The following is a 23673-nucleotide window of genomic DNA, read 5'->3' on the forward strand; positions in this document are numbered from 1 at the left end:
TCCAGAGAATAGATTTGAAAGGTTTAATACTAATGGGAAAAGGCTTCTTTGACTTCAGCTGTTGTTGGAAGCTCTAACTGCAGTTCTGGGAAAAGCCCAAGGTTACATTTCATTGGCTGAGTTTAGTGTTTCCCATGGGAAAACACATGTGTATATCAGCAAATTGGGTCTAAGTAAAATATTTCCTATATAACAGCTTCTCATTATCTCATACATACCCATAATAGTGTGCCAACCTTCATAGACAAAGATGATATTGTTGACCTTCCAAAATTTACTTTGTTTTGGATTTCCGGTAATAGGGGCATATTCATTTATCTGGTCCTGCTTGTAAAAACACATGTACAATTCATTTAACTAGAATTATAAAAGCAGTCTGAGATGCTAGGTTTTCCTTTATAGAATGTTAATCTAAGAAAGAAATTCTTAACTTTTTTATGTATGATGGAGTTTTGGTACAGTCTTTTGAAATATGTGGATCCCTTTTCAGAAAAAATATTATAAAAGGATAAGATACATAGGATTATAAAAGAAAACAACTATATTGATATGAAGAAATAATTTTTTCCCTATCTATGTTCATGGTTCCCCTGAAATCTGTCTATGGAACCTACATTAAGAGCCCTTGATTCTATGACATTGGCTTCATTAGTGCCAATTCTAATGGAACACAAGTTAATAATCTCACAATTCTTTAATCTAATCCAGCTTGGATTAGATCCCTTATAAAGTCTAACTTTTGAAATAACTCTATATACCTGAAAAGGGAATAAAGGAGGTCTTATCAATGGACTCCTTCGCTGCTTTCCTTCATTATAGTTAACAAGAGAAGGTCCAAGCATGTTAATTGATGAAAAGAAAATGTGTGTATCCATATATATGGATATATGTGTATATCCATATATATATATATGTATCCATATAAATACATGCATATATAATTTTACTCTGAAATAAAACATTTTCATCCTACCATCTCTATTTTCTTTGCCTTTGCATAAAAAGACACTATGTCAATTGACTCAGTTTGTTCCTTCAAGATATTTTAAAATTCCAATCCTAATTTTAACAATGTGATAGAACAGAAATGGGTGTTTGATAATATCATTCCCTAACATAAGAAGACTAAATTAATGCTCATTATATAATAGCTTGCAACCCTTTAATCCTTCTTCCCTCACCAGACACATTCCCCAATTTTTTTTTATTCCTTTGCTGTCTCCTCACATGCATTCCAAATGGGTCATCTACTATAGTTATATATCCTTGTTATATTAGATTGCAATATTTTTCTGGCTTCTAATATACTAAAAATCCCAGGACCTTCTCTGTCTTTCTGACAAAGGAATTAGAATCTTGATTTGGGGATTAAGTTGTAACTTTATGGGGATAAGGCAAGTGTTACATACTTACTAGTATAGAGCCTGAAAAGTATTAGTTGTTGCAATAGACTATTAAAAATATGACTAAGTAGCCCACAACTCAAAGCTTAAAGAATCCACCTTCCTCAGTTCTTTCAGACATTGCCTATCTTGCCTGGGGTTTAGTGTGGCCTCTTGGCACTGCTCTCATGGTCACTTCCTAGCAATGAAATCCTTATCTCAATGTATACAAAACAGTAAGACATACTTCTTATTTCCTCCTTCCCTCTGATCTGGGAGGCCAATCAAGGAAAGCCCCGTGAAAGTTTGGGAGGTCAGGTTCTCCTATGAATGCCAATAAAACCAAACAGTTTAACACAGTCTGCTTTCTTAGAGAAGCTACAGTTTAAAGATTTAAGACCTTTAAACCAACAAAGACACTGGATTCACCCCCCCCCCAGGTAAGTTAAATGGAACAGATTGGGCTGAATCTGTTGGTCTCCAATCCATCTCTTCTCAAATAGAATATTTTTTAGCTTCACTCATTCCTAGGAAATTTTCAAAGCCTCTGTGTCTCTTTGTCTTCAGCATCGTGGCTATTAGGTAAAATGAGAGATGAGCTTTTTCTGTATCTTAAAATTATTTATGAATATGAATTCTAACTTTATTAGGAGATATTTTTCAAGTGTTCTAATATGCTCCAAGGAAATTTTGCAGAATTTGATCTCTCATTTTTATAGAATTGATTTTTATTGTTGTCCTCCTGAAGTGGAGTAACTAGGGTAAATGACTAGGGTAAATGGACAGGGTCTTTGTCCCAAGGCTTTGCAATTTAAAGGGTGTTGATAGTACTTGTATAATTAAGCAAAATAAACCAAAGCATTAACTATGTCTGATAACATATGCTTCATTCTGCAACCCATAAGCTACCTTTTCTCCTTCAAGATGAGAAAAGTATTTTCACCATTGGTTCTTTGAAGTTGATTGGCAACTACATTTATCAGGGATTTGATATCTTCTATTTTTATTATACTTTAAATTCTTGGATTACCTTTGTTTGTACATTTATTCCTCTGACTTTGGAGTCAAAAAACTTGGGTTCAAATTTGTTATCTGTGCGACATTTTTAAAATCATTTCATTCCCCTGGACCTCAATTTTCTTATCTGTTAAATAAAATAATTATATTAGGATCTTGTGACATAGGAAGAAGTGTTGAGCTCTACTATAAAAGGTTCATTCAGAATTCCTTTGTACCTTCAATACTTTTAAGAGTTTGTTTACTTACATGTTACTAACTACTTGGAAGACTGTAGAGGTAAAAGAATGAAAAAATTAAAGCTAGAGTTTTAGGAACCACTGGTAAATAAAGTTAAGTTAGAAATGAAATGATAATCAATGGTAAAATGGGATTGGACAAATCTCATATTTACTCAACTTTCTGGGACATAGCTATTCTATCAATCAATATATCAAGAGGTATTTATTAATGATCTGCTGTGTGCCAAGTACTTTGGTAGACATTGGTGATGCAAGTATAATGAATGAAATCAATCCTGCTTATGAGGAGTTTATATTTTAATGGGGAAAACAAGGACACAAATAAATACACATGACATAATATAAAGTAATTAAGTTTGCACATATTTGCAAAGTAATTAAATACATGGTAGAAGTTGGGGAATCAGGAAAGGCTTCATGTATTGATAATGCTTGAGCTAAATCTTTTAAAATGCATTATTTTTAATTGATAGAATAAAACAAGCATTTCAATAACATAGCATAATAAAAAATGTTTGCACATGAAACTGTTGATGTATTGATTGATATAATAGCTGTTGAAAGTTGAGTGAATGAGAGACTTGTCTACAAAATCCCATTTTACCATTGATTATCATTTCATTTCTAATTTATTGTTATTTGGCAGTATCATATACAACTTGCTTTTCTTTTTAAATATATGATAAAATTATCATGTAAATTTCCCTGCCTTTTTTTCTTCCCCTCCCTGAACCTCTCCATAGAGATGGCTATCATTAGACATGTATGTAGATATGTGTGTATATCTATATACATACATGCACATATGTATGTATATACATATACACATGTGTCTCTCTCTATATACATATATATGTAGAATCATTCTCTATATATTCTATTTATCAGTCTTTTTCTGTGGCTTACAAAGAGGGATTCTATAAAGCAAAGATAAAACGGGTGTTTTTCTAGGCACAGAAGATGATTAATGCAAAGGCATGTGATGTGAGATATAATGTTAAGTATGAGAAACGCAGAGAAAATGAGTTTAACTTGATTATAAAAAGTAAGAGGAAGAGTAAAAGGATGGGGTTTGGAAGGAATTCAACTTCTAGAGGAAGCCAATTTTCAGTGCCTGTCACATGATCAGCAACAATATTCTGCTTTATTAATTTTCTCTTTAACCTGGTGTTTTTTTCTTCCCACAACTACACAAAAACTCTCAATGCTGTAGCATAAGAAGACAATTCAGGGATCAAGATGAAGAGGTTCTACCTCTTCTTTGTGGCCTGCACCTGCTACTTTTTCACTTTGGTATTTGCAACCCAGAAGCGTGAGTATTACCTGGTATTTTGGATTTATCTAGTCCAATATGATATCTGGCAAGGTTGATTAGGATAGGAGGTGAAACAGGGCATGGAGACATGGGGGACAGCAGATAACAGATAATGACGAATTGCAGACTAAAATTTACTTATGAACTGATGGTGTCTGAATGCAGATTGAAGCATACTATTTCTTAGTTTATGTTTTCTTTTATTACAATTATTTATGGAAAGGTTTTGCATGATTATACATATATATCAAATGTTAAAAATTATTTTTATATGTAACTGGAAGAAAATAAAATATCAGATACAAAGCTGGAAAAAAATTACTTAAGAACATAAAGCTAGTTTCTTGAATGATCTTCAGATACTGATTGAGAGTCACAGCTATTTAACTCCGTGTCTAGGTTCCCCCCCTCCCCACAACTTAATAATATATTGTTTTTCCAAATACATGTAAAGCTAGTTTTCAACATTCACTTCTTGAATTTTTGAGTTCCAAATTTTTCTCCCTCCCTCCCTTCCCCCCCTTTCAAGACAGCAAATAAATCCATTCTTTGAACTCCAAAATTAGTGGTGTTTTTATCCTTATTCTTTTCTCTACTACAACTTGTTAACAATTATGTAGTGTTTTCATTATAGTGGAAGTCCTGACTAAAAAATTAGAAAGTCAGTGGGTCATGAATATCCTGATGATTTTGTTCTCAACCCCATGTTTATTTAGTTGATGGTTATTGCATCAAAAGAGACTTAATATACAACAAATAGCATTTATTATGCACCAAGCTCTGTTCTAAACCCCAGAAGAAGAAAATTCACAACAAATAAACAGTAGACTCTATCAATAAGCATTTATTATGTGCCAGGCACTGTGCTAGACATCTAGGGTAAAAATACAAATAGTAGAGCAAAACCTACTCAACAAAAAGTTTCCACTGTAGTGACTGAAGGAGGGGAAAAGGGAGGGAAAATAACAAATTCATATATAAGTATATACAGAATAAATATAAAAAGAAAAAATGCAAATAAATTCAAATCACAAAGTAGCAATTAGGGGGACAAGTAAACCAAGAGAGACTAGCCAAATAGTTTTATGCCAATTAGCCAAAAAAAAAAGTTAATATGAACTTGCTTCTTCATTCCATTAGATTCAGCAAATAGTCTTTTACCTAGTTCCTACAGAGTGGACTTGGACTGTGGAGAACCAGGAACACCGACAGCCCATGTGTGTTCTGATCCCTGTGTTAACTACACCACACTTGTTGAACCCTGGAGAAGCTTGAACCAAACAGTTAACAAGAAGATGTGTGATGTTGATAAAGAAGGCTGGTATCGGTTTTCCGGACCAGGTGGGGTACGGATACCAGAGAAATGTGTGCCAGTTAATAGATGTGGTACAGATGCCCCAATGTGGCTGAATGGGAGCCATCCATCAAAACAGGATGGTATTGTTAGTCGCACAGCCTGTGCTCACTGGAGCAGTAATTGTTGCCTCTGGAATACAGTAGTGAAGGTGAAGGCTTGTGCTGGGGGATTCTATGTCTACAAGCTAAGTGGCACTCCTGAGTGTGACGTGGCGTATTGTACAGGTGAGCAGCTGGGAACTGGATTACTCTGGGGCTCTTGATAGTGGGAGGTTCATGAACCCCTCTATCAATTTGACCTCCTTTTCTCCTTCCCACCTACTGTAGACCCTAGCACTACCGATGATAAGCCTGAGCCAACATGTGATCCCAGCTGTTCTCCCCAAGAGGAATGTCTACTTGTCAATGGCACCTGGGGCTGTCACTGCAGAAAAGATCTCAATATTTCTGGTAGGTACAAGTATGGGAAGACTGGTAGGAAACCGAAGTTCTTTGTATATGCTGGTTATAGACAGAAGGTGGACATTATAAATAGGAAAAGAGTGGTTGTTGGGAAGAGTGGAATGGGTGATCCATAACTTAATATAGGGTTGGGGTCAAAGCAAGATAGACCAGTTCATCAGTCAGGTAACAAACATTCATTAAGTGTATACCATGTGCTAGATTATAGGCTAAATTTAGAGATATAAAAACAAGGCAAAAACACTGTCCCAGGCCTTAAGGAGCTCACATTCACAAACTTAGCAAGTGATAATAGTATTTATATAGACTTACACATATTATATCATTCAATCCTCACAGCAACCTTATGAGGTAGGTTCTATTGCCATCTCTATTTTAAAGATGAAGAAACTCAAGTTGAAAGGTTAGGTATCCTTGCTCAAGATCATGTTTCTTATTATTTCAGACCCAAATTAGATTTTTCTTGGTAAAAACACGGGACTGGTTTTTCTTTTCAGACAATTTTATAGATGAGGAAACAGAGGTAAATTGGGATAAGTAACTTGTCCAGAGTCATACAACTAGTAAGTGTCAGAAGTCAGATTTGAACTTAGGAACATGAGTCTCTCTGACTTCATTGTGTCACCCAGCTTGCTCTCAAGACCACATAAGTACTAAGTATTTGAGACTAGATTTGAACTCTCTAGCTATTATACTACTAACAAAGTAGATTAAAAAAATAATCTCAGAGGGAAGACACTGGAGAAGAGGTGGAATCAGTGTTAGGGAGGGAAGGAAGCATGACCCAGAAAAGATTCTTGTAGGAGGTAAGATTTAAGTTGAATTTTGAAGGAAACCAGGGAAACTAAGAAGTAGAGGGAGAGGAGAAGAGAAAGAGAGAAGGGGAGGGAGAGAGAACAGAGAGAGGGAGCTAAAGATTGAGAGAACAGAGGGGAAGGGGCAGGGGGGAGAGTAACAGCAAGGATCTCAGGTATAAAGAATAATCATAAAATGCACTTATTTGGGAATGTGTTGGAGAGGGAGCGTAGCAGAATCATACAGTGCATGAAGGAAAATATAGGAATGAAAGTAGTTGGGGAAAAAATAGGAAGTATCAAATTTTGATGGGTCTTAAATGACAAACAGCATTTTTTAATTGTATCCTAGAAGTAATAGGGAACTACCAAAGTTTATCAAGTAGTGGGGGTCAATGGTCTGAGCTGTGTTTTTAGATAAATTTCTTTGGCATTGGAGTGGAGGATTGACAGGCAAATATAATATCAACAGTTAGTGGGCAGGGTAAGGTTGTCCAGTTGTGCTTTTCCTATCTGAAATTTTTAGGAATAAAAACCCAGAGGCAAGTCCAATCATTCCTACAATGCTAGACTGAGCCTGATTTTACAGCTCCTACTATCACTTGCTCCATTCTGACATATGCAGTTCAATTCAACGTGCATTTATTAAGCACCATCTATCTGCTGGATATTGTACTAGGATACTAGAGATATAAAGTCAATACATACATATGTGGTATGGATATGCAACCAAGACACAAGCTCTACCAATACCGATGTAAAGCAAAATTAGGAAGAAAGTTTTCCTTTTAGTGAATATTCAGTAGCTTTTCAATATGCTTTAAATCAATAAAATGACAAGCAATTTATTAGATATGCAGTAGCTGAGCTGGGAGCACAAAACCCAAAGTGAAACAATTCACGCACTTAGTGTACTTAAGCTTCTTTGGGTTATCATTAGCTGACTTTGTATTCCCATTAACTGACATAGTGCCTGGTACACAGTAGACATTTATTATTACTTGTTGATTAAAAAAAAAAAGAAAAACACTGGGAAGATGGAAAGCAACCAAGGAAAAGAAGCTATGATACCTTAATTTCCTAGTTTTGCTGGATCATTATTTTGGAACTTTGACTAGTAGCAAGGTTATCCAGTATTTTTTTTTTTTTTGGCTTCCTCACTCTTTACCCCTGTCAAAGAGATGAGAGTAGTATCTTCCATCTTTCCATGAAGGAAACCAGAGAAGTTAAGAAACAGAGGGAAAAAAGAGAAAAAGAGGGAGAGAGAGAGGAAAGGAGGGAGAGACAGAAGCACAGAGATAGAGACAAACAGAGACAGAGACAGAGAAACAACACAGAGAAATAGAGAGACAGAAAGAAACAGAGATAGAGAGAAACAGAGACAGAAAATTTTCTGCTCTCCATATCCAAAAAATATTATTTTGTCATAAGTGTTACAGTAAAGTCTTAAAGCTAAGCTTTTTTATTTTGTTTTTATTATTGTTCAGCTGTTTCAGTCATATCCAATTCTTTGTAATCCCATTTGAGGTTTTCTTGGCAAAGTTACTAGAGTGGTTTGCCATTTCCTTCTCTAGCTCATTTTGAAGATTAGGAAACCATGGCAAACAGGTTAAATGACTTGCTCAGGATCATACTGCTAGTAACAGCAGATTTGCACTCAAGGAGATGAAACAATCGTCCTGGTTCCAACCCAGTGCTCTGTGCACTATGGCGCCATCTAGCTTCCCCTTTTCATTTTGTAGTAAGAAAGAAAACGGATTTTATTTAAACTATTCTTTGTCCCATGTTTCCAATATAAAGGAGGTGGTGATACAAGTGTTCATGTTCCCAATTATTTCATTACAAAGCATAGAACAGTAGAAAGGGCCCTGGATTTGGAGTTGGAGGACATGGATTCACATTTTAACCTCTTGTGCGATGATCTAGGACAAGCTACTAAGCCACAGTTTACTCATCTGAAAAATGGGAAGATTACAATAAATGACTCTTAGATGACCTGAGAGGTCCCGTCTAGATCTAAGTTAAGTGTCTGTGCCTTTTCTTGATTTCAGATTCTAATGTACAACCATTGTAAACTCCAAGGAATTAGCGTTTTCACTGACTGTTCCCCATCTGTAGAAATCTCTTGCTCCCCATGTCCATCTTATGCCCTCCCTGACTTCCTCTAAAGTTCAGCAAAAATCTTACCATCCATAGGAAGCTTTCCTGCTCTTTCTTATTTCTAGTGCCTTTTCTTTGTGGATTATTTCTAACTTACTCTTGTTTGTATGTAGCTGATTGTACATCGTCTCTCCCGTTAGATTGTGAAGCACTTTGAGAGCAGTGACTGTTTTTTTGCCTTTCTTTGTATTGCTTGATGCTGTAGTAAAATATAGTGCTTAACAAACATTTATTGACTGGTTTTATTGACTGGCAAGTCTGGTGGCTTTTTAGATATTGACAGCTTGCGCCCTCTACTGAAATGTGGAGCCAATGACATCCAATTGTCTCTGGACAAGTGCCAACTGGAGAGTTTGGGGTTAACAGGAAAGATATTTGGATACCTCAAAGACCAAAACTGCAGTGGGTTTTTGAAGACAAATGAGAGAAACTCGCTGACAGTGGTGAGCCCCACACAGGTTGGAGCCTGTGGAACAATTCTGGAGGTAGGCTTAATTCAGTACTTTCTTTTCTAGGAGATAGAGATCAGAAGAAGACCAGGTCTGATGTTTCCCATCTTTCCCAAAATGATATTCTATTTTTTTCAACAACAATCTTCCATCCTCTACTCTCCATTAAAAACATATTGGATGACATTCTAGTGTTTAGATTTGTCATCTCTGAAAGTAAAGTCAATTCTCTATCATGGGGAAAGATAAGTAATCTTTTCTTTATCAGTCATTGAGTAAGGTCTTCATAAGCTTAAGTGAACCCACTTTCTCTGAACAGAGTATTTCTTGGGACATTCTAAAACTTGACATCCAATTTTGGTTGGGTTGCTGCAATCATTATCTTACACTAACATGGTAATGGTAATAATATGCATGATAAATATTTTACAACATTGGGGGCAAAGTTTGCTTGACAAACTATGGAGTTGAATTTGCATTATTAATAATTTCTCCATTATTTTTTTAAGTCTAGACAATCAACAAAGCAACAAATCAATCCTTGATTTTTAGTGTTTGGGATTTCAGAGATATAAATTTGACACTCAAAATTTAACAATCATATTTCCAACTGGTTGAGTTGTCTCCAGCAAACCTCTACATTACTAACATTTCTACAACACTTTAATGTTGGCAAAATGCTTTACATAAATAATGTCATTTAATAAAGACCTTACCATAGGGGTGACCAAAAATGTGAAAAAGTTTACTCCACATTTAGTCCTTGAAGACCAAGAGAGGTGTTTTGTTTGTTTGCTGAGAGGTTAGGTGATTTGCCCAGAGTTACACAGCTAGTAAGTGGTAAATTTTGAGGTCAGATCTGAACTCAGATCTTTCCACTGTACTTTCCACTGTACCATCTGCCACTTCTCAGAGAGTTTTAAGGGATATGTGGACTACGTTTAGAATTAAATTCATTTTATCCCCCTAAATAACATTGATTTTCAAAATTGAATTCCCGACAGGAAATACTTCAATGAAAAACACTAAGTTAAGAATATATATATATATATATATATATATATATATATATATATATATATATATATAGTCAGTGGGTGGGGCAACTAGGTGGTGCAATGGATAGAGCACCAGTCCTGAAGTCAGGAGGATCTGAGTTCAAATCTGGTCTCAAGACACTTAATACTTCCTAGCTATGTGACTCTGGCCAAGTCACTTAACCCCAATTGCCTCAGGAAAAAAAAAAAAAGAATATACTCATGGAAAAAATCCAAATTATGGAAGAAATAATGAATGAGCTAGATGGTGCAATGGATAGAGTGCCAGGTCTGGAGGCAATATGACTCCTCTTTCTGAGTTCAAATCTGGCCTCAGATATTTGCTGGCCCTGCATGACGTTTGTCTTGGTTTCTTCATCTGTAAAGTGAGTTGGAAAAGGAAATGGTAACCTCTTCACTATTTTTGCCAAGAAAATTCCAAATGGGGTCTTGAAGAGTTGAAAATGACTAAACAACATGGTTTTAGTTACACTTTAATTTCATTATTTGTTCATTTAACAATGAACTGGATGATTTTGACTGTAACCTCTAACTCTAAAAATTAATCATCACCATTCAGTGATTATGAAAACGATGATGGTGATGATAAAAAATAATAGTGATTCTAAGTCTTTGGAGAACCATGATGTCCTTTTTTGATTGGATTTTATAATGTCATCTAAAAGAACCAAATAGCATAAATGTATTTTTTAAAATTAAAATCAAGTAAAATGCCTTAAAAACTTCTTGAGAACTTCCTGTTGTACCTTCTGATAAATGAATGATAAAACATATATATGTTTATACACTCACGTATATACCTGTATATTTGTATATGATGGTGGGGCTAAGGGGGAATCTTTTAAGATGGAAATATACAAGGTAATACACACACACATATAAATTTAAAAGGAAGAAAACACCATTATGACAACGAGTGAAGGTATGTAAAGGACAATATTTGAGAAATGCTGAAACTGTTTTCATTTGTTTAAAAGTAACTCTAGTAACACAAAATATTTCTTTTCCCCCAAGAGAAATGAAACTCATGCTATTTATAAAAACACCCTGACCTTGGCCGATCAGCTCATCATCAGAGAAAACATTTTCAAAATTGACTTTCAGTGTGCCTACCCACTGGATATGAAAGTCAGCCTCCAAACAGCCACAAAGCCCATTGTCAGGTATGACACTAGAAGAGTTGCTTTGGTAAATGGTACAGTCTAAGAATATTTGCAGTTGCAATTTACAGCATAGAGCATGTATGTAGTATGGATGGCACTCTTTGTATGTCCTCATTTTCTCTGGTTGCAAGAATATTACCACTGACCCCCTGTCAGGAGAATATGAGTCAGGGCTTTATTGTATTTAAAATTGTTGTGTCCCTTTTTCCCACTTGTAACCAATGGTCCCATTTGCAATCCATCTGCACCCAATTTATTATGGCTAGAATTGAAGAAATAGCCTAAAGTTATGGAATAGACCATTAAGTGCCCAATATGTTCCAGGTGTTAGAGATACAAAGGAAGGAAAAAGACTCTTGAAGCACTCATAATCTAATGGAGTGGCAACATGCAAACAAATATGTGCAAAAAACAGTATACAGGATAAATAGGAAATAATCAATAGAAGGAAGATACTGGAATTATGAAGCATTGAGAAAGGTTTCCCATAGAAGGTGGAATTTTAGCTCGGACTTAAACCAGGAAAGTCAGCAGGTAGAAATGAGGAGGAAGAATGTGGGGGGAAATCCAGTAAAAATGCTCAAAGCTATGAGATAAGGGTGTCTATGGGACAGCAAGGAGCCACTGGATCAAAGAACAAGTAGAGTATATAATGTGTAAGAACACTGGAAAGGTGGAGTTGGAAGTGGGATAGGTCTAAGCTAGGTAGCCCATAAAGAGATCAACCTCACAAAATCTTGACTTCATAAAACATTGGTTTCAAATGTGTTTTACTATTAGAGATAACCGAGTACAATTCATTCTCATTCCTCTCTGGTTGGTAATGACTCCCTTCCCTCTACTGCTCATATCAATTTTTGTTGTTTATCTCTAATGCTCTTGTCATACAATGATGCATATTATAATTGTCTTTGTGGCTCAACCCCAATTGACTGTAAACTTCAAGGCATTAATATTGTATTGTCTAAATGATATGTCTTCCTTATGGTTTATCACAGTAATTTGCACACAGTTGGCTTTTAATAAATATTTGTTGAATAAATAAATGAATGAAAGGTAAAAGGCTGATGCTTCTGACATTATGGTCTTGTTCCAGTGCTCTGAACATTAGTGCCGCTGGCTCAGGAAAATTCCTAGTGAGAATGGCTCTCTTCCAAGACAAGAATTACACCACCCCTTATGAAGGTTCTACCGCTGTATTGTCTGTTGAAGACATGCTCTATGTCGGTGCCATTTTATATCAAGGGGACACCTCCCAGTTCAACTTAGTGATGCGGAACTGCTATGCTACACCCACTAACGATGCAACCAACCCTTTGAAGTATTTCATCATTAGGAACAGGTATTTGTCACTTAATGGTTGCCTGGGGGCAAAACTAAATTTCAGCCACAGGACTTGGGCCATCTGGGTCCTTCTAGAAGAATAACCTTATCATTGTCACTCTCACAGCTGCCCAAACTTATACGATTCAACCATCAAAGTGGTGGAAAATGGGATGTCTTCACAAGGTCGCTTTTCAGTTCAAATGTTTATGTTTGCTGGAAATTATGACCTTGTCTATCTACACTGTGAAGTTCATCTTTGTGACAAATTGAAAGAACGATGTCATCCAGTAAGTGCATCTTGAATATGACTGAGTGTCCATAATCAGTGTGCATGTATAATATAAGCTATACAAATCACACTAGAGTGATGGGGTCCTTGTCTTTAGGAGCTTTGCTAAATTTGAAATAGTTTAGGATAACCATTTCCTTTGGGTGTTTTTCACTCCACTTGAGGTTGAGATTCCTTTTTTTTCCTTAAGAGATTACTGAAGAACAAAGGAAGTTATTTTAACCCATCCCAGTAAAGCAAGAACACTGTGGGAAATCACATTTGGAATTTTAGGCTCCTGAAGAGGAAGTGTTAAATAAAAGGGAAATGTACATTTCATTCAACATTTATGGCAACCTAGGAGAGTGGGGGAATATTTGGAAATGGGAAATGGAAATCATAGTTGGGAGAAAGTATGCTTATTTGAAGAGAATGGATTGTAAAGGTAGGGAGGTAAAGGAGGTCATGTATCATAGGGGTGGATTGGAGGAGTGGTCTGGAAGGCATGAGTCTGAATCTGATACAAAATGTTTGGAGATCTAATTGAGGTCACTTTGACAAAGACTACAGAAACTACATGAGTAGCACTGAGGTATATTTGGATGAGGAAAAAGGAAAGCTAAGAAAGGGAAACACTATTCTGAATGATGAAAACCATAAATAAAGTGTAACTGATTACAAAATTAGTGCTATTGGGGTCAGGGGCAAGTGTCAGTTGGAAATTTTCAGTTAGAAACTCATCTGACGGGAATTTCCCACTCTAACAGTCTTGCTCTGGAGCTCAACAACGCAGTGAAGTTACAATCAACACATCTCATGTTCTGAATTTGGGACCTATTGCCCGGAGAGGTAAGAAGAACTTAATAATGATGAGAATGTGAGGTCATCAATAATATCCTTGGAGGAAAGATCCAATTAACTTTCTATTTGGTTAATGGATTTGGTGATTAGGATATTACTGGTGATCTTGGAAAAAGCACTTTCAGCAGTAAGGTGGAGGGACTGGGCATTATATGGTTAGGGTTTGGGAAATGAGTAGGTGGTGAGGAAGTAAGTCATTAAGACAGAAAAGAGAGATGAGAGCTCAAATGGAGATCAAGGTCAAAAGAAGGAGGGAAGCAACCACACCATATTATTGGGTAAAGAGGAAGAAGTAAGAATGCAAGAGAAGTATTGTTTAGTAGAACACAGCCTGAAACATCAATGACAACTTTGAAGAGTAAAAGAAGTTAAGAAAAGGCAGTAAGCATATTGCATAGTAAGGGGGCTCGAGCATGTTGTAGGGGGATACAGAAAGCTTTACCTTAATATGCTTATTGGTTGAATTTGAGATTTTAATTTTTTTAATTAAAAAATTTAGGATAAGTTCATCTTCCCATGTTTATGCCTCTTAGATTCTTTTACTTCTTAACCAACCACCAGATATTTATTAAGAATTTCCTGTGTGTCTGGGATTGTGTTAGGCTTTGAGGATATAATGACAAAAGTGAAATAACTTCTGCCCTCAATAATCTGGTTGGGAGAGACAATGTGTAGGTATAAATATATATAAATATATACAAGGCAATTTTTTAATTGTGGGGGGCAGTTAGCAGGGAAGGTACTAGAAGCTTAGACAAAGCTGGGAATAAGGAAAGGCTTTGTGTAGCAGGTACTATCTGAGCTGAACTTTGAAATAAGGTAAGGAGTGCAGTCTGGACAGAGCAGACATCTGCAAAAAGGCAGAGGTGGAAATTAAGTATTATGTATAAGTAACAGTAAGAAGTCCAATTTGGTAAGCTATAATGTATATAAAAAGGAGTAATGTGTTTATTATACAGTAAACTTTTCCATGACTGAAAAATAAGCCAAGTATCAGCAAAATAGTTTATATTTGGTTCTTGAAATAACAGGGAGCTCTCAGCATTTATTGAGCTAAGGGGTGACTTGGCCAAACTTGCTATTCAGGACTTTAGGAAGATGACTTTGTTGCTTGTGTGGAAGACAATGAATTGGAGAAGGAGAAAGATGTGAGGCAGGTAAATCAATTATGAGGTTATTGCCACCGTCCAGGTGGAAAATAATTAGTGTCTGAACTAAGAAAGGGTCTGAGGAGAGAGAAAGTGAAGGATACAAGGAATGTTGTTGAGGTGGCAAGATCAGAAACTGAGGGGCTACATGGGATAAAGTGGGAATGGTCTTTCATTACTTCATATCAGAAAGAACACTTTGGGGTAGGAGGAAGTAACAAACAACAGGTGATTTCTCTTAAGTAAGTTCTGTTTTAAAGCTTTGAGCTGTCTTGCTCTCCTATTGATCTAAATGTGATAAGTCATATAATTTTCATTATTCCATCATTTTTCATACTATTACTCTTCAGAAATAGGATGACCCAAGGGCTATAGATCCCACCTGATGCACAACTTTATATTCTTGTTAGTAGATTCCTTATCGGTCCCTGTCAAAAGTGGAGTCGACAGCCCCTTAGGTAAGTTATTTCTTTTGCTTTCCCTCTTTCACTTTCTCATTCCCTCTTTTCCTCTCTGTCTCCCTTCTTCCCTCATTACCTCCCTTCCTCCTTCCTTTCTTCCTTCTCTCTGTAATAATGTATTACAATAAGGAATATGAATATAAGGAAACCTGAAACCACCCCAATCATAAGCCATGCAATTAGAATACAATAAAAATCACCACAGTGACTAGTTGGCTCAGTAAGTATAGATCTGGGTTTGGAGTCAGAAAATCCTGAGTTCAAATGTTGCCTCTGACACTTACTAGCTATGTTACTCTTGGCAAATCAATTGACTTGTATTTGCCTTAATGTACTGGCGAAAGAAATGACAAACCATTCTGATGTCTCTGCCAAAAAAAACTCGATAGACAGTAGTGGTATGCTATGGTCCTTGAGGTTACAAAGAGTCAGACAACACTGAATGATCTGAACAACAAAAAAATCACCAAACAAGTGCAATAAGATGGCAACCTGCCAATACATCCTGCTTAACATAGAACATAGCTAAAACAACTGAGATAATATTATTCTATAAAAGTAATGGTCAAACCTTGGAATGGATGATTTATCTTGAAATCTTCTCCTCTGGAGATCTTTAAAGTCAGAAAAATCTTTTCAATGGACTGGGCTATTGGTATAGCCAAAAGTCAGATGGGCTGAGTAGACAAGATATATGGTATAGTAAGATGATTGCTGAAGTGAGTTAGCGGGGAGCTGGGCTCCCCTCAAAATGCAGCTACTCACTAGCTGGGTAGCACTGGACAAGTCTCATCTCCATTCTGGACTTTAGTTTTCTTACTTGTAATACTAGAGAGCTGTAATCAATGTTTTCTGATTGCCCTCTAAGCCAAGATTCTTAATCTTTTTTTACCATGGATCCTTTAGGTACTCTAGTGAAGCCTATGGTCCCTTCTTAGAAGGATGCTTTTAAATGCATCAAATAAGATTCTTAGAAATACAAAAGAAATCTGTGATACTGAAATACAATTATCATAGTAAAAATAATAATAACCACAATGAAATCAATGTCATAGATTCCATGTTAAAAAAAAACCCTTGCTTTAAGACCCCTCCCTTTTCTTCCCCTTCTCTCTCTCTCTCTGACTCTCTCTCTTTCTCTGTCTCTCTGTTTAACTCTGACTCTCTCTTTCTCTGTCTCTCTAACTCTGACTCTCTCTCTCTTTCTCTCTCTCTAACTCTCTGATTCTCATTGTCTCTTTATCTCTCTTACTCTCTCTTTTTTCTCTAACTCTCTCTCTCTGATTCTTTGACTTTTTCACTTTTACTCTCTGTCTCTCTCTGGCTGAATCATGCTTTTAAATTGTACAAAGGAAAGTTATATGAAAAAGAAAGTAGAAGAGATAGTGAAACAGAAAGAGATAAAAGAAATAGGGTATATGTGTGAGTTTGTATATATATATATATATACATATATATATATATATATATATATATATATGTATGTATGTGTGTGTATATATATATATACACATGCATATTTGTGTGGGGATGGGGGTGTACAACAAGGTATAGTGGGAAAAGCACTGGAATTAAGAGAGACATATATTCCAATCCTAGCTCTGCTGCTAAGCAGTTACCTAGCTTTGGATTAGTTCCTTAAGTTCTTGAAGTCTCATTTTTCTTGTCTGTATGCTGGGGAGAATAACACAAAGCCTGCCTACCTTCTATTGCTGCTATGGGAATATGAATGAGCCAGGGTGGGAGTGGAGAGAAATCTCAAAGTCATCATTTCCTTAGTATCAGCTTATGGAGGTTTTTTTTTTTTTTTTTTTTTTTTTTTTGGCAGAGATATCAACTTACAGTCTTTAAGAGTTGCCTAGGTCACTGAGAAATTAAGTGACTTGTAACTTGAACTAGGTCTTTGTGATCCTGAAATTAGCTTTCTATCTACTATAGTATACTGCCTTCCAGGTCAAGAAAGCTGACAACAGCCCATATTGCTGCTATGATTGTTCAGTCATTTCAGTTGTGTCTGACTCTTCATAAGCCCATTTGGAGTTTTCTTGGCAGAGATACTCAAGGAGTTTGCCATTTCCTTCTCTAGCTCATTTACAGATGAGAAAACGGAGACAAATATGATTAAGTGATTTGTCCAGGGTCACACAGTAAGTATATGAGGCAGGATTTGAACTCAAGAGAATGAGTCTTCCTGACTCCAAGCCTTGTACTCTCTGAACTATGGTATCACCTTGCTCTGTCATATTATAGGGCCTTACAAATTCCAAGCCTAATTAAGTATGAGATATACAAATATAGGTGATATACATATGAGAGGGCACCTCATATAGTCCTCCCTGACTGTAGTGGATGCATCCTTGTGGCTTCAAGTTTATTCAGAAGTTCTTTCTCTTCTACCTCTGTGCAATTATCAGTGGGAATCCAGCTTATCCTTAAAGCTTGAGATCAAAGGAGAATAACTTGATATTTTCTCTTTTACGTTTCAGGGTTCCTAGTGATTGGGCCAGGGATGCTGCTGTCTATCCTTGGAATTTTGTTGTTCCATTAATCTAGCCAGATATCTTGGCTATAGAAATGGTACTCTCTTCTATCAAATGAAGCTCGTGCATCCTGGATATTGCCTTTTAACTCTCCAAAGGACATAGAAAATATGGTTTAGTAATAGTTGTGAAGTAGGGGCAAATATGTAGTATTTCTCTCTTTTAAAAAAAAATTAACTGAATTTGTCAGTGCCTTTATCTTATTTCTCTTTCAGAGAGCTTTACGTATCTATTTTGGTCTGTGCCTCAGTGAACCCTTTAAAGAGGGCTCTCTAGTACCTGGCATGGTGGGAAGAATCTGCATGTTAGAACAAGGCTTTATCTCAACCTTGTCCTGAATCTATGAATGACACAAGGGTCTTCTTATGTTAGTCCTTATCCCCGATGTGGAGGTGGGCTGAATTATTGACTAGAGCTGCTTGGTTATGGATGCAGATATCTAAGTGTGAACTAATGGGCAAGTTCCCCTTGATGCATCCTCATCTACCTCACACTATGAAATTTCCTTAGCTTGAGATGTTAAGTGGTGACCCTAGGCTAGAGCTGAGAAAGCTATGAATTGCTCTCCCCACCCCCTCACAAGCACCCTAACCTCCAATTCTGGTTAGACTATAGAATAATAGTTACCAAAGTGGAATCCAGCCTGATTCTAGGGGAAAGTTTAATAAACATTATATATAAAGCATATGATCTAAGTGGCCTGAATGGGCAGTGTTCATTGCTTTCAAAACCTCCAAAGGAGAGAAAGCAGTAGAATATAATAGTGTTGAATTTGAAATGACTAGATTTGTTTTTTCACTTGGGGCAGGTATAGGAGATATGTTTCTATTTCTTAACATGTAACATCAACACAGATTTATAAATACAGGCTCTCCAAGTCTCAGTTTCCTTAGATATACAATGAGGACATGAAAGCAAATGATTATAAGACATATTCTTGCTCTAAATGCCATGTTACATATAGAGCATCCTGAGAACCAAAGTTCTTGGTAGACCTTTCCTGGTCTCAGGAAAAGTTAACATAATCAAATAGGAACACAAACCATTTCTCTCATGGCATGGGACATCTGAAAACAATTTGCTTAAAAGCTGAGATCTAATGGTGGGGCTGGGGGTCACAGGGGGATGAGAAATGATTCAGTACAACATCACCTCCTGCCACCACATGATTTATAATAACAATGATAAGAATACATGTTTATTACAAAGTGCTTTAACAAAAGTTCATTTGAATCTCATAATAGTGTTATTAGGTATGTATTGCAATTCTAATATCCATTTTACAGATGATAAAACTGGTGTTTTCTTGGGGGTTACATAGTATTGGAATGAGAACCTATTCTTTAAACTCCAAGTTCAATGCTCTTCCTACCACACTGGTCTAAAGGAAGAATTGGTTGGAGTGGTATCTTTGTGATGCTTGTATTCCTGGACACATAGTTCCAAACCACTAGATGTCCTTCCTCATTTCTCTATTATGTCATCCTTCTAGTAAAATAAGTGTCCTCAGAAGTGGCTAGATGGTGCAGTGGATAGAGCCCCAGCCATAGAATTAGGAGGACTTGAGTTCCAATGCAACCTCAAAAACTTAATACTAACTAATTATGTGATCTGGGGCAATCGTCCTTCAAAAATAAGTAAACAAAAATAAATATTCCCTCATAGGCAGCTAGGTAGTACAGTGGATACCACTTAGGACATGCAGTCAGGAAGACCTGAGTTCAAATTCTACCTCTAAATTCAATGGATTGTTTGACTTTGGGTGTCACAATCTCTGTCTCAGTTTCTTCATCTGTAAAATGAAAATAATAATGCTATTATTACAATAGATGCTATCTACATCGTAGAGTTGTGCCAGCTATTTTTAATTTGCCCTTTTTTCCTCCAAAGAAGATGAAGAGATAAAAGCTTTCACAACCAGCTAGGGGCACAACTTGAGGCATGATGTCTTTATGTTCTCTTTAGTTTCCTTTTCTGTAAAATTTGGATAATGTCTGCCTTGCCTACATTGCAACACTGTTGAAAAGATCAAATGAGAAAATTCATAAGAAAGAACTTTGAAAAGTATAAAGCATTCTACAAATACAATGTATTATTATTATTATTTCTCCCACAATAGAATTGTTGCAGGAGGCCATTAGTTCTTCTTACAAAAGATGAATGCCATAGCTATGGTATGATTAATGGGATGCCTCCTACCAATCTAGTCATTATTGTTATCAGAATTTTATTCTTAATACAGTTAATAACAATGGTTTGTAGTAATAATAAAAAAGTACAGTAAATTCAGTTCTTTTTATGCAATTGCATTATGTAACATTGGATTTATAGCAAGAAGAATTTTTAAAATCATCTAGTTTCATGCCCTCATTTTATGAATAAGAAAACTGAACATCAGAGAGATTAAATGATTTATCCTAGGTCACACTGAGTGATAATTCAAATCCAGTCACTTTGATTCAAACTCTACCACATTCTACTTCCTCTGCCTTCTCTCTTTCCTTTTTTGCACTGGCACTTAGGAGGAGTATTTTCTTTTAGATACCTTGTGATTTCCAAAGCTAAAACTTGAAGGGAATAAATGAAAAATTTACTTTCTTGAATACAATGAAAATGGCTATTTTCCTGGTCTGCCATCAAAACTCACCCACACCAATCTCGACTGGACAAATTCTTGGCAGCATGAAGAAGAGTACAATGTGGTATTATCTGCTCTCTCAATGCCACCTACTGGCATTGCATTGGAAAGTTCTTTCCCCAAACATGATAGACATGTTTCTGTTTCTTAACATTTAACATCAACACACACTCATAAATTGTAAAGCTGGAAAAAACTTCAGGTAACATATAGTACAATCCTATCATTCTGAAGGTAGGAATCATGTTCGTAGAAGTGAAATCACTTCTACCACGGAAAGTGGTAGAAAATAATAGCTCCTATTTATTTTGTGTTTCATAGCATATTAAGCATCTTCATTGTAATGGCCCTTTGAGGTAAGAAGTTTAAAAATGAGCATTTTCATTTTTCAGATGAAGAAAATCCCAATCTCCTGACTTAAAGTTCAATGACTTTCATGCTATCTTGAATCTCTGAGTCACAGGATCTTGGATTTTGGTGACTCCTAGTCCAACACTTTTATGAGGAAATATTATTTTATGTTTGATAAGGAAACTGAGGCCCAGAAATGTTAAAAGACTTATACAAGATCAAATAGCTAATAACTTTCTGAGATAGCAGGACAATGTGTCCTGCTTCATTCTCCAAACCAGTAAGGTAAAAAGGGATTTTTTTTCTTGAAGGAGCAGATAGATCTGATGCTGAAGATTGAACATACTTCAAGAATCTGATTCATTAGGGGGATACTATTATCTCCATTGTTCAGATAAGACAATTGAGACCCTAAAAGGAGAATCTGGAATTCTGCCTTTTAGTTCAGGGATTTTTCTGCTGTACGAGAGTATCAGTTTAAAATGCTTTTTCCTCACTGCAATTATTACAGGAGCCTGGCATCTTACAGAAGATAAATGAATCTCATGGTCACTAGCTAGCATGCTAGCCTGTCTTCTGCAAATTATTTTTAGGGTCCAGAAGAATCTCCTTTTAGTATTATTCCTGAGGACAAAGGAGTATGCTTATGTATGTAAATAGTTCCCTTGGGTTCCCAGTCATGTTTAGGTGAAAAGACTTTCAGACTGTGAGGGATTGAGAAAGTCCTTTCTCACAACAACAATGACAAGAACAAGGAGAACAATGTAGTGCATGAAATGCTGGATTTGTAGCCAATATGACATGGACTCAAATCCTCTTTCAGAAAGTTATTTTTATGATTCCTGTGCAAATGATTTAACTTTTACATGCCTTGGTTTCTTCAGCTTCAAAATGAGAGGGTTGGACTAGATGGCCTCCAAGGGTCTCTTCCAGATCTAGATTTATGATTTTAAATTGTCGTTCTAAAGTGTATCCCTGAAACAATGTTTCTAGCACCAGGGAAAGCTCCTCCATTTTGTAGGTAGCTGAAATGGGCAAGGGTTGGTTACATACTGCCCAGGAAAACAGTCTAAAATACTACTCCCTTCATCCTTTTAGTGTTTCTTTAAGAGAAATCACACTTTCATAGATTCTAAGGACTAGAAGGGACATTAGCAATCATGTAGTCTAATACTCTAATTTAATAGTTGAGGAAACAAATCCAGGGAGTAAAAGGACTGGTCCAATGTCAAAGAGATAGTAAGTGATAGAGTTGTGTGGTTCTTGACCAAATACAGTGTTCTTTCCACTATGTCAAACTCATCTGTTTTCCAGTCGCTAAGCACTGAAATCCAGAGTTCAAAATAAAGGTTAAAATTATTCTCTGAATAATTGCACAGGATGTATCTCCAAAGAGGAGTTTTAATTATAGTATCTGCTCAAATTTCTGTAGTACTTAAAGGTTTACAAGCTATTTACTGTCCTCACTCACAATACTGTGATATAGACAATAAAATTTTATTAACCCTTTACACACATGAGAAAGCTAAGGCTGACATATATATATATAGTCAGTGATTGGCCTCAGGTCAGATTGCTGATAAAAGGCAGAAAAGGGAATCAAACTAAGGTACCCTAATTCCAGAGCCTGTGTTTTTCCCCATGTAATGTTACAATGCCTCTAAATAGACTATTTCTCCTTCCTGTTGGTACTTTAGGAATTTTCCACTGAACCGACTTACATAGTTATTCCCTCCTCTCCCTCATAAAGAAAAGAAAAATCCCAAGATTTTGTCTTCAGAATAGTCTTTGTAATAATCTTTTAAATTCATTTAGTGTTAATCTGACTCCAACACATACTATCAATTTTTCCCTTAACCTTATTTTACCTCACTTTCCTAATATGTAAAATGGGATAATTTATACCACCTACTTCTCAGAGCTGTGTAGGAGGTGGCATTTAAATCTGGTCTTTCTGACATCATGTCTTCACTGTACCCATTGCACCTTTGACACTTTTCATTTTCCTTTAACAAAAATCCCATGAAGTAGATAAAGCAGAGTTTATATTCCCAATTTTTAAAATAATGAAATTTGTTCCTAGCAATATGGTATAATGGGGAGAGCATTGAACTGAGAGTTAATTCACAGCTCTGGTCCAGATTCTGGTACCAACACAGTATACGGTTTTGGGCAAATCAGTTTACCCATCTGTGCTTCAATTTGTTCTTCTTTATGATGGAGGGTTGGGCCAGAGGATTTCTTAGGTCCTTCCAATTTCTAGGATTCTGTGATTCTATAACTTGCATGGGCACTTAGATATCGGCAAAAGCAAGACTAGTACATGTCTCCTTCCAGTCAGTTCCAGGTGCCCTTTGAATGATCTAAGGTGGGGGAAGGGTCTAAAAATAAGCCTTCTTCCTTAAGATCCTCCAGCCGTCTATTATTATGAAACCCTACAGAATTTGTGATTATTAACTGCCTTTAAGTGACTGTATAATACTGGCTCAGCATTAGCCTAGCAGTAGAGGGCACTGTGGGTACATGCCCACACAAAACATGTATCTAATGAAGACTATACCTCTCCTAGAATTCATGCCCCAGTTGCTACTATGAAGTGTACTCCCCTATTCTATTAAGTGACAGAAAACTATATAATTTGGAAGAAAGATGTAGCACAGGTTATCACTTTCTGATGAAGAA

The 23673-nt window shown here is 36.2% G+C and overlaps 1 protein-coding gene across 2 annotated transcripts; it reads left to right on the forward strand.

Annotated features, from left to right (window-relative positions):
* The first annotated feature begins 3775 nt into the window (after window positions 1-3775).
* On the forward strand, window positions 3776-18184 carry GP2 (glycoprotein 2). 2 transcript variants are annotated; one of them, XM_052001602.1, is made up of 10 exons: window positions 3776-3953; window positions 5097-5537; window positions 5640-5762; window positions 9002-9213; window positions 11250-11398; window positions 12495-12740; window positions 12849-13011; window positions 13760-13841; window positions 15412-15459; window positions 17949-18184. In XM_052001602.1, exons 1-10 carry the CDS (start codon window positions 3881-3883, stop codon window positions 18008-18010), a joined length of 1599 nt encoding a protein of 532 aa, XP_051857562.1. In that variant the 5' UTR covers window positions 3776-3880; the 3' UTR covers window positions 18011-18184. The 2 variants fall into 2 exon arrangements, with proteins under 2 accessions (XP_051857562.1, XP_051857568.1); XM_052001608.1 differs by having other exon boundaries at window positions 15415-15459.
* The last annotated feature ends 5489 nt before the right edge of the window (window positions 18185-23673 follow it).

This window comes from Antechinus flavipes, chromosome 1 (genome assembly GCF_016432865.1).
Source record: "Antechinus flavipes isolate AdamAnt ecotype Samford, QLD, Australia chromosome 1, AdamAnt_v2, whole genome shotgun sequence".
NCBI lineage: Eukaryota > Metazoa > Chordata > Mammalia > Dasyuromorphia > Dasyuridae > Antechinus > Antechinus flavipes.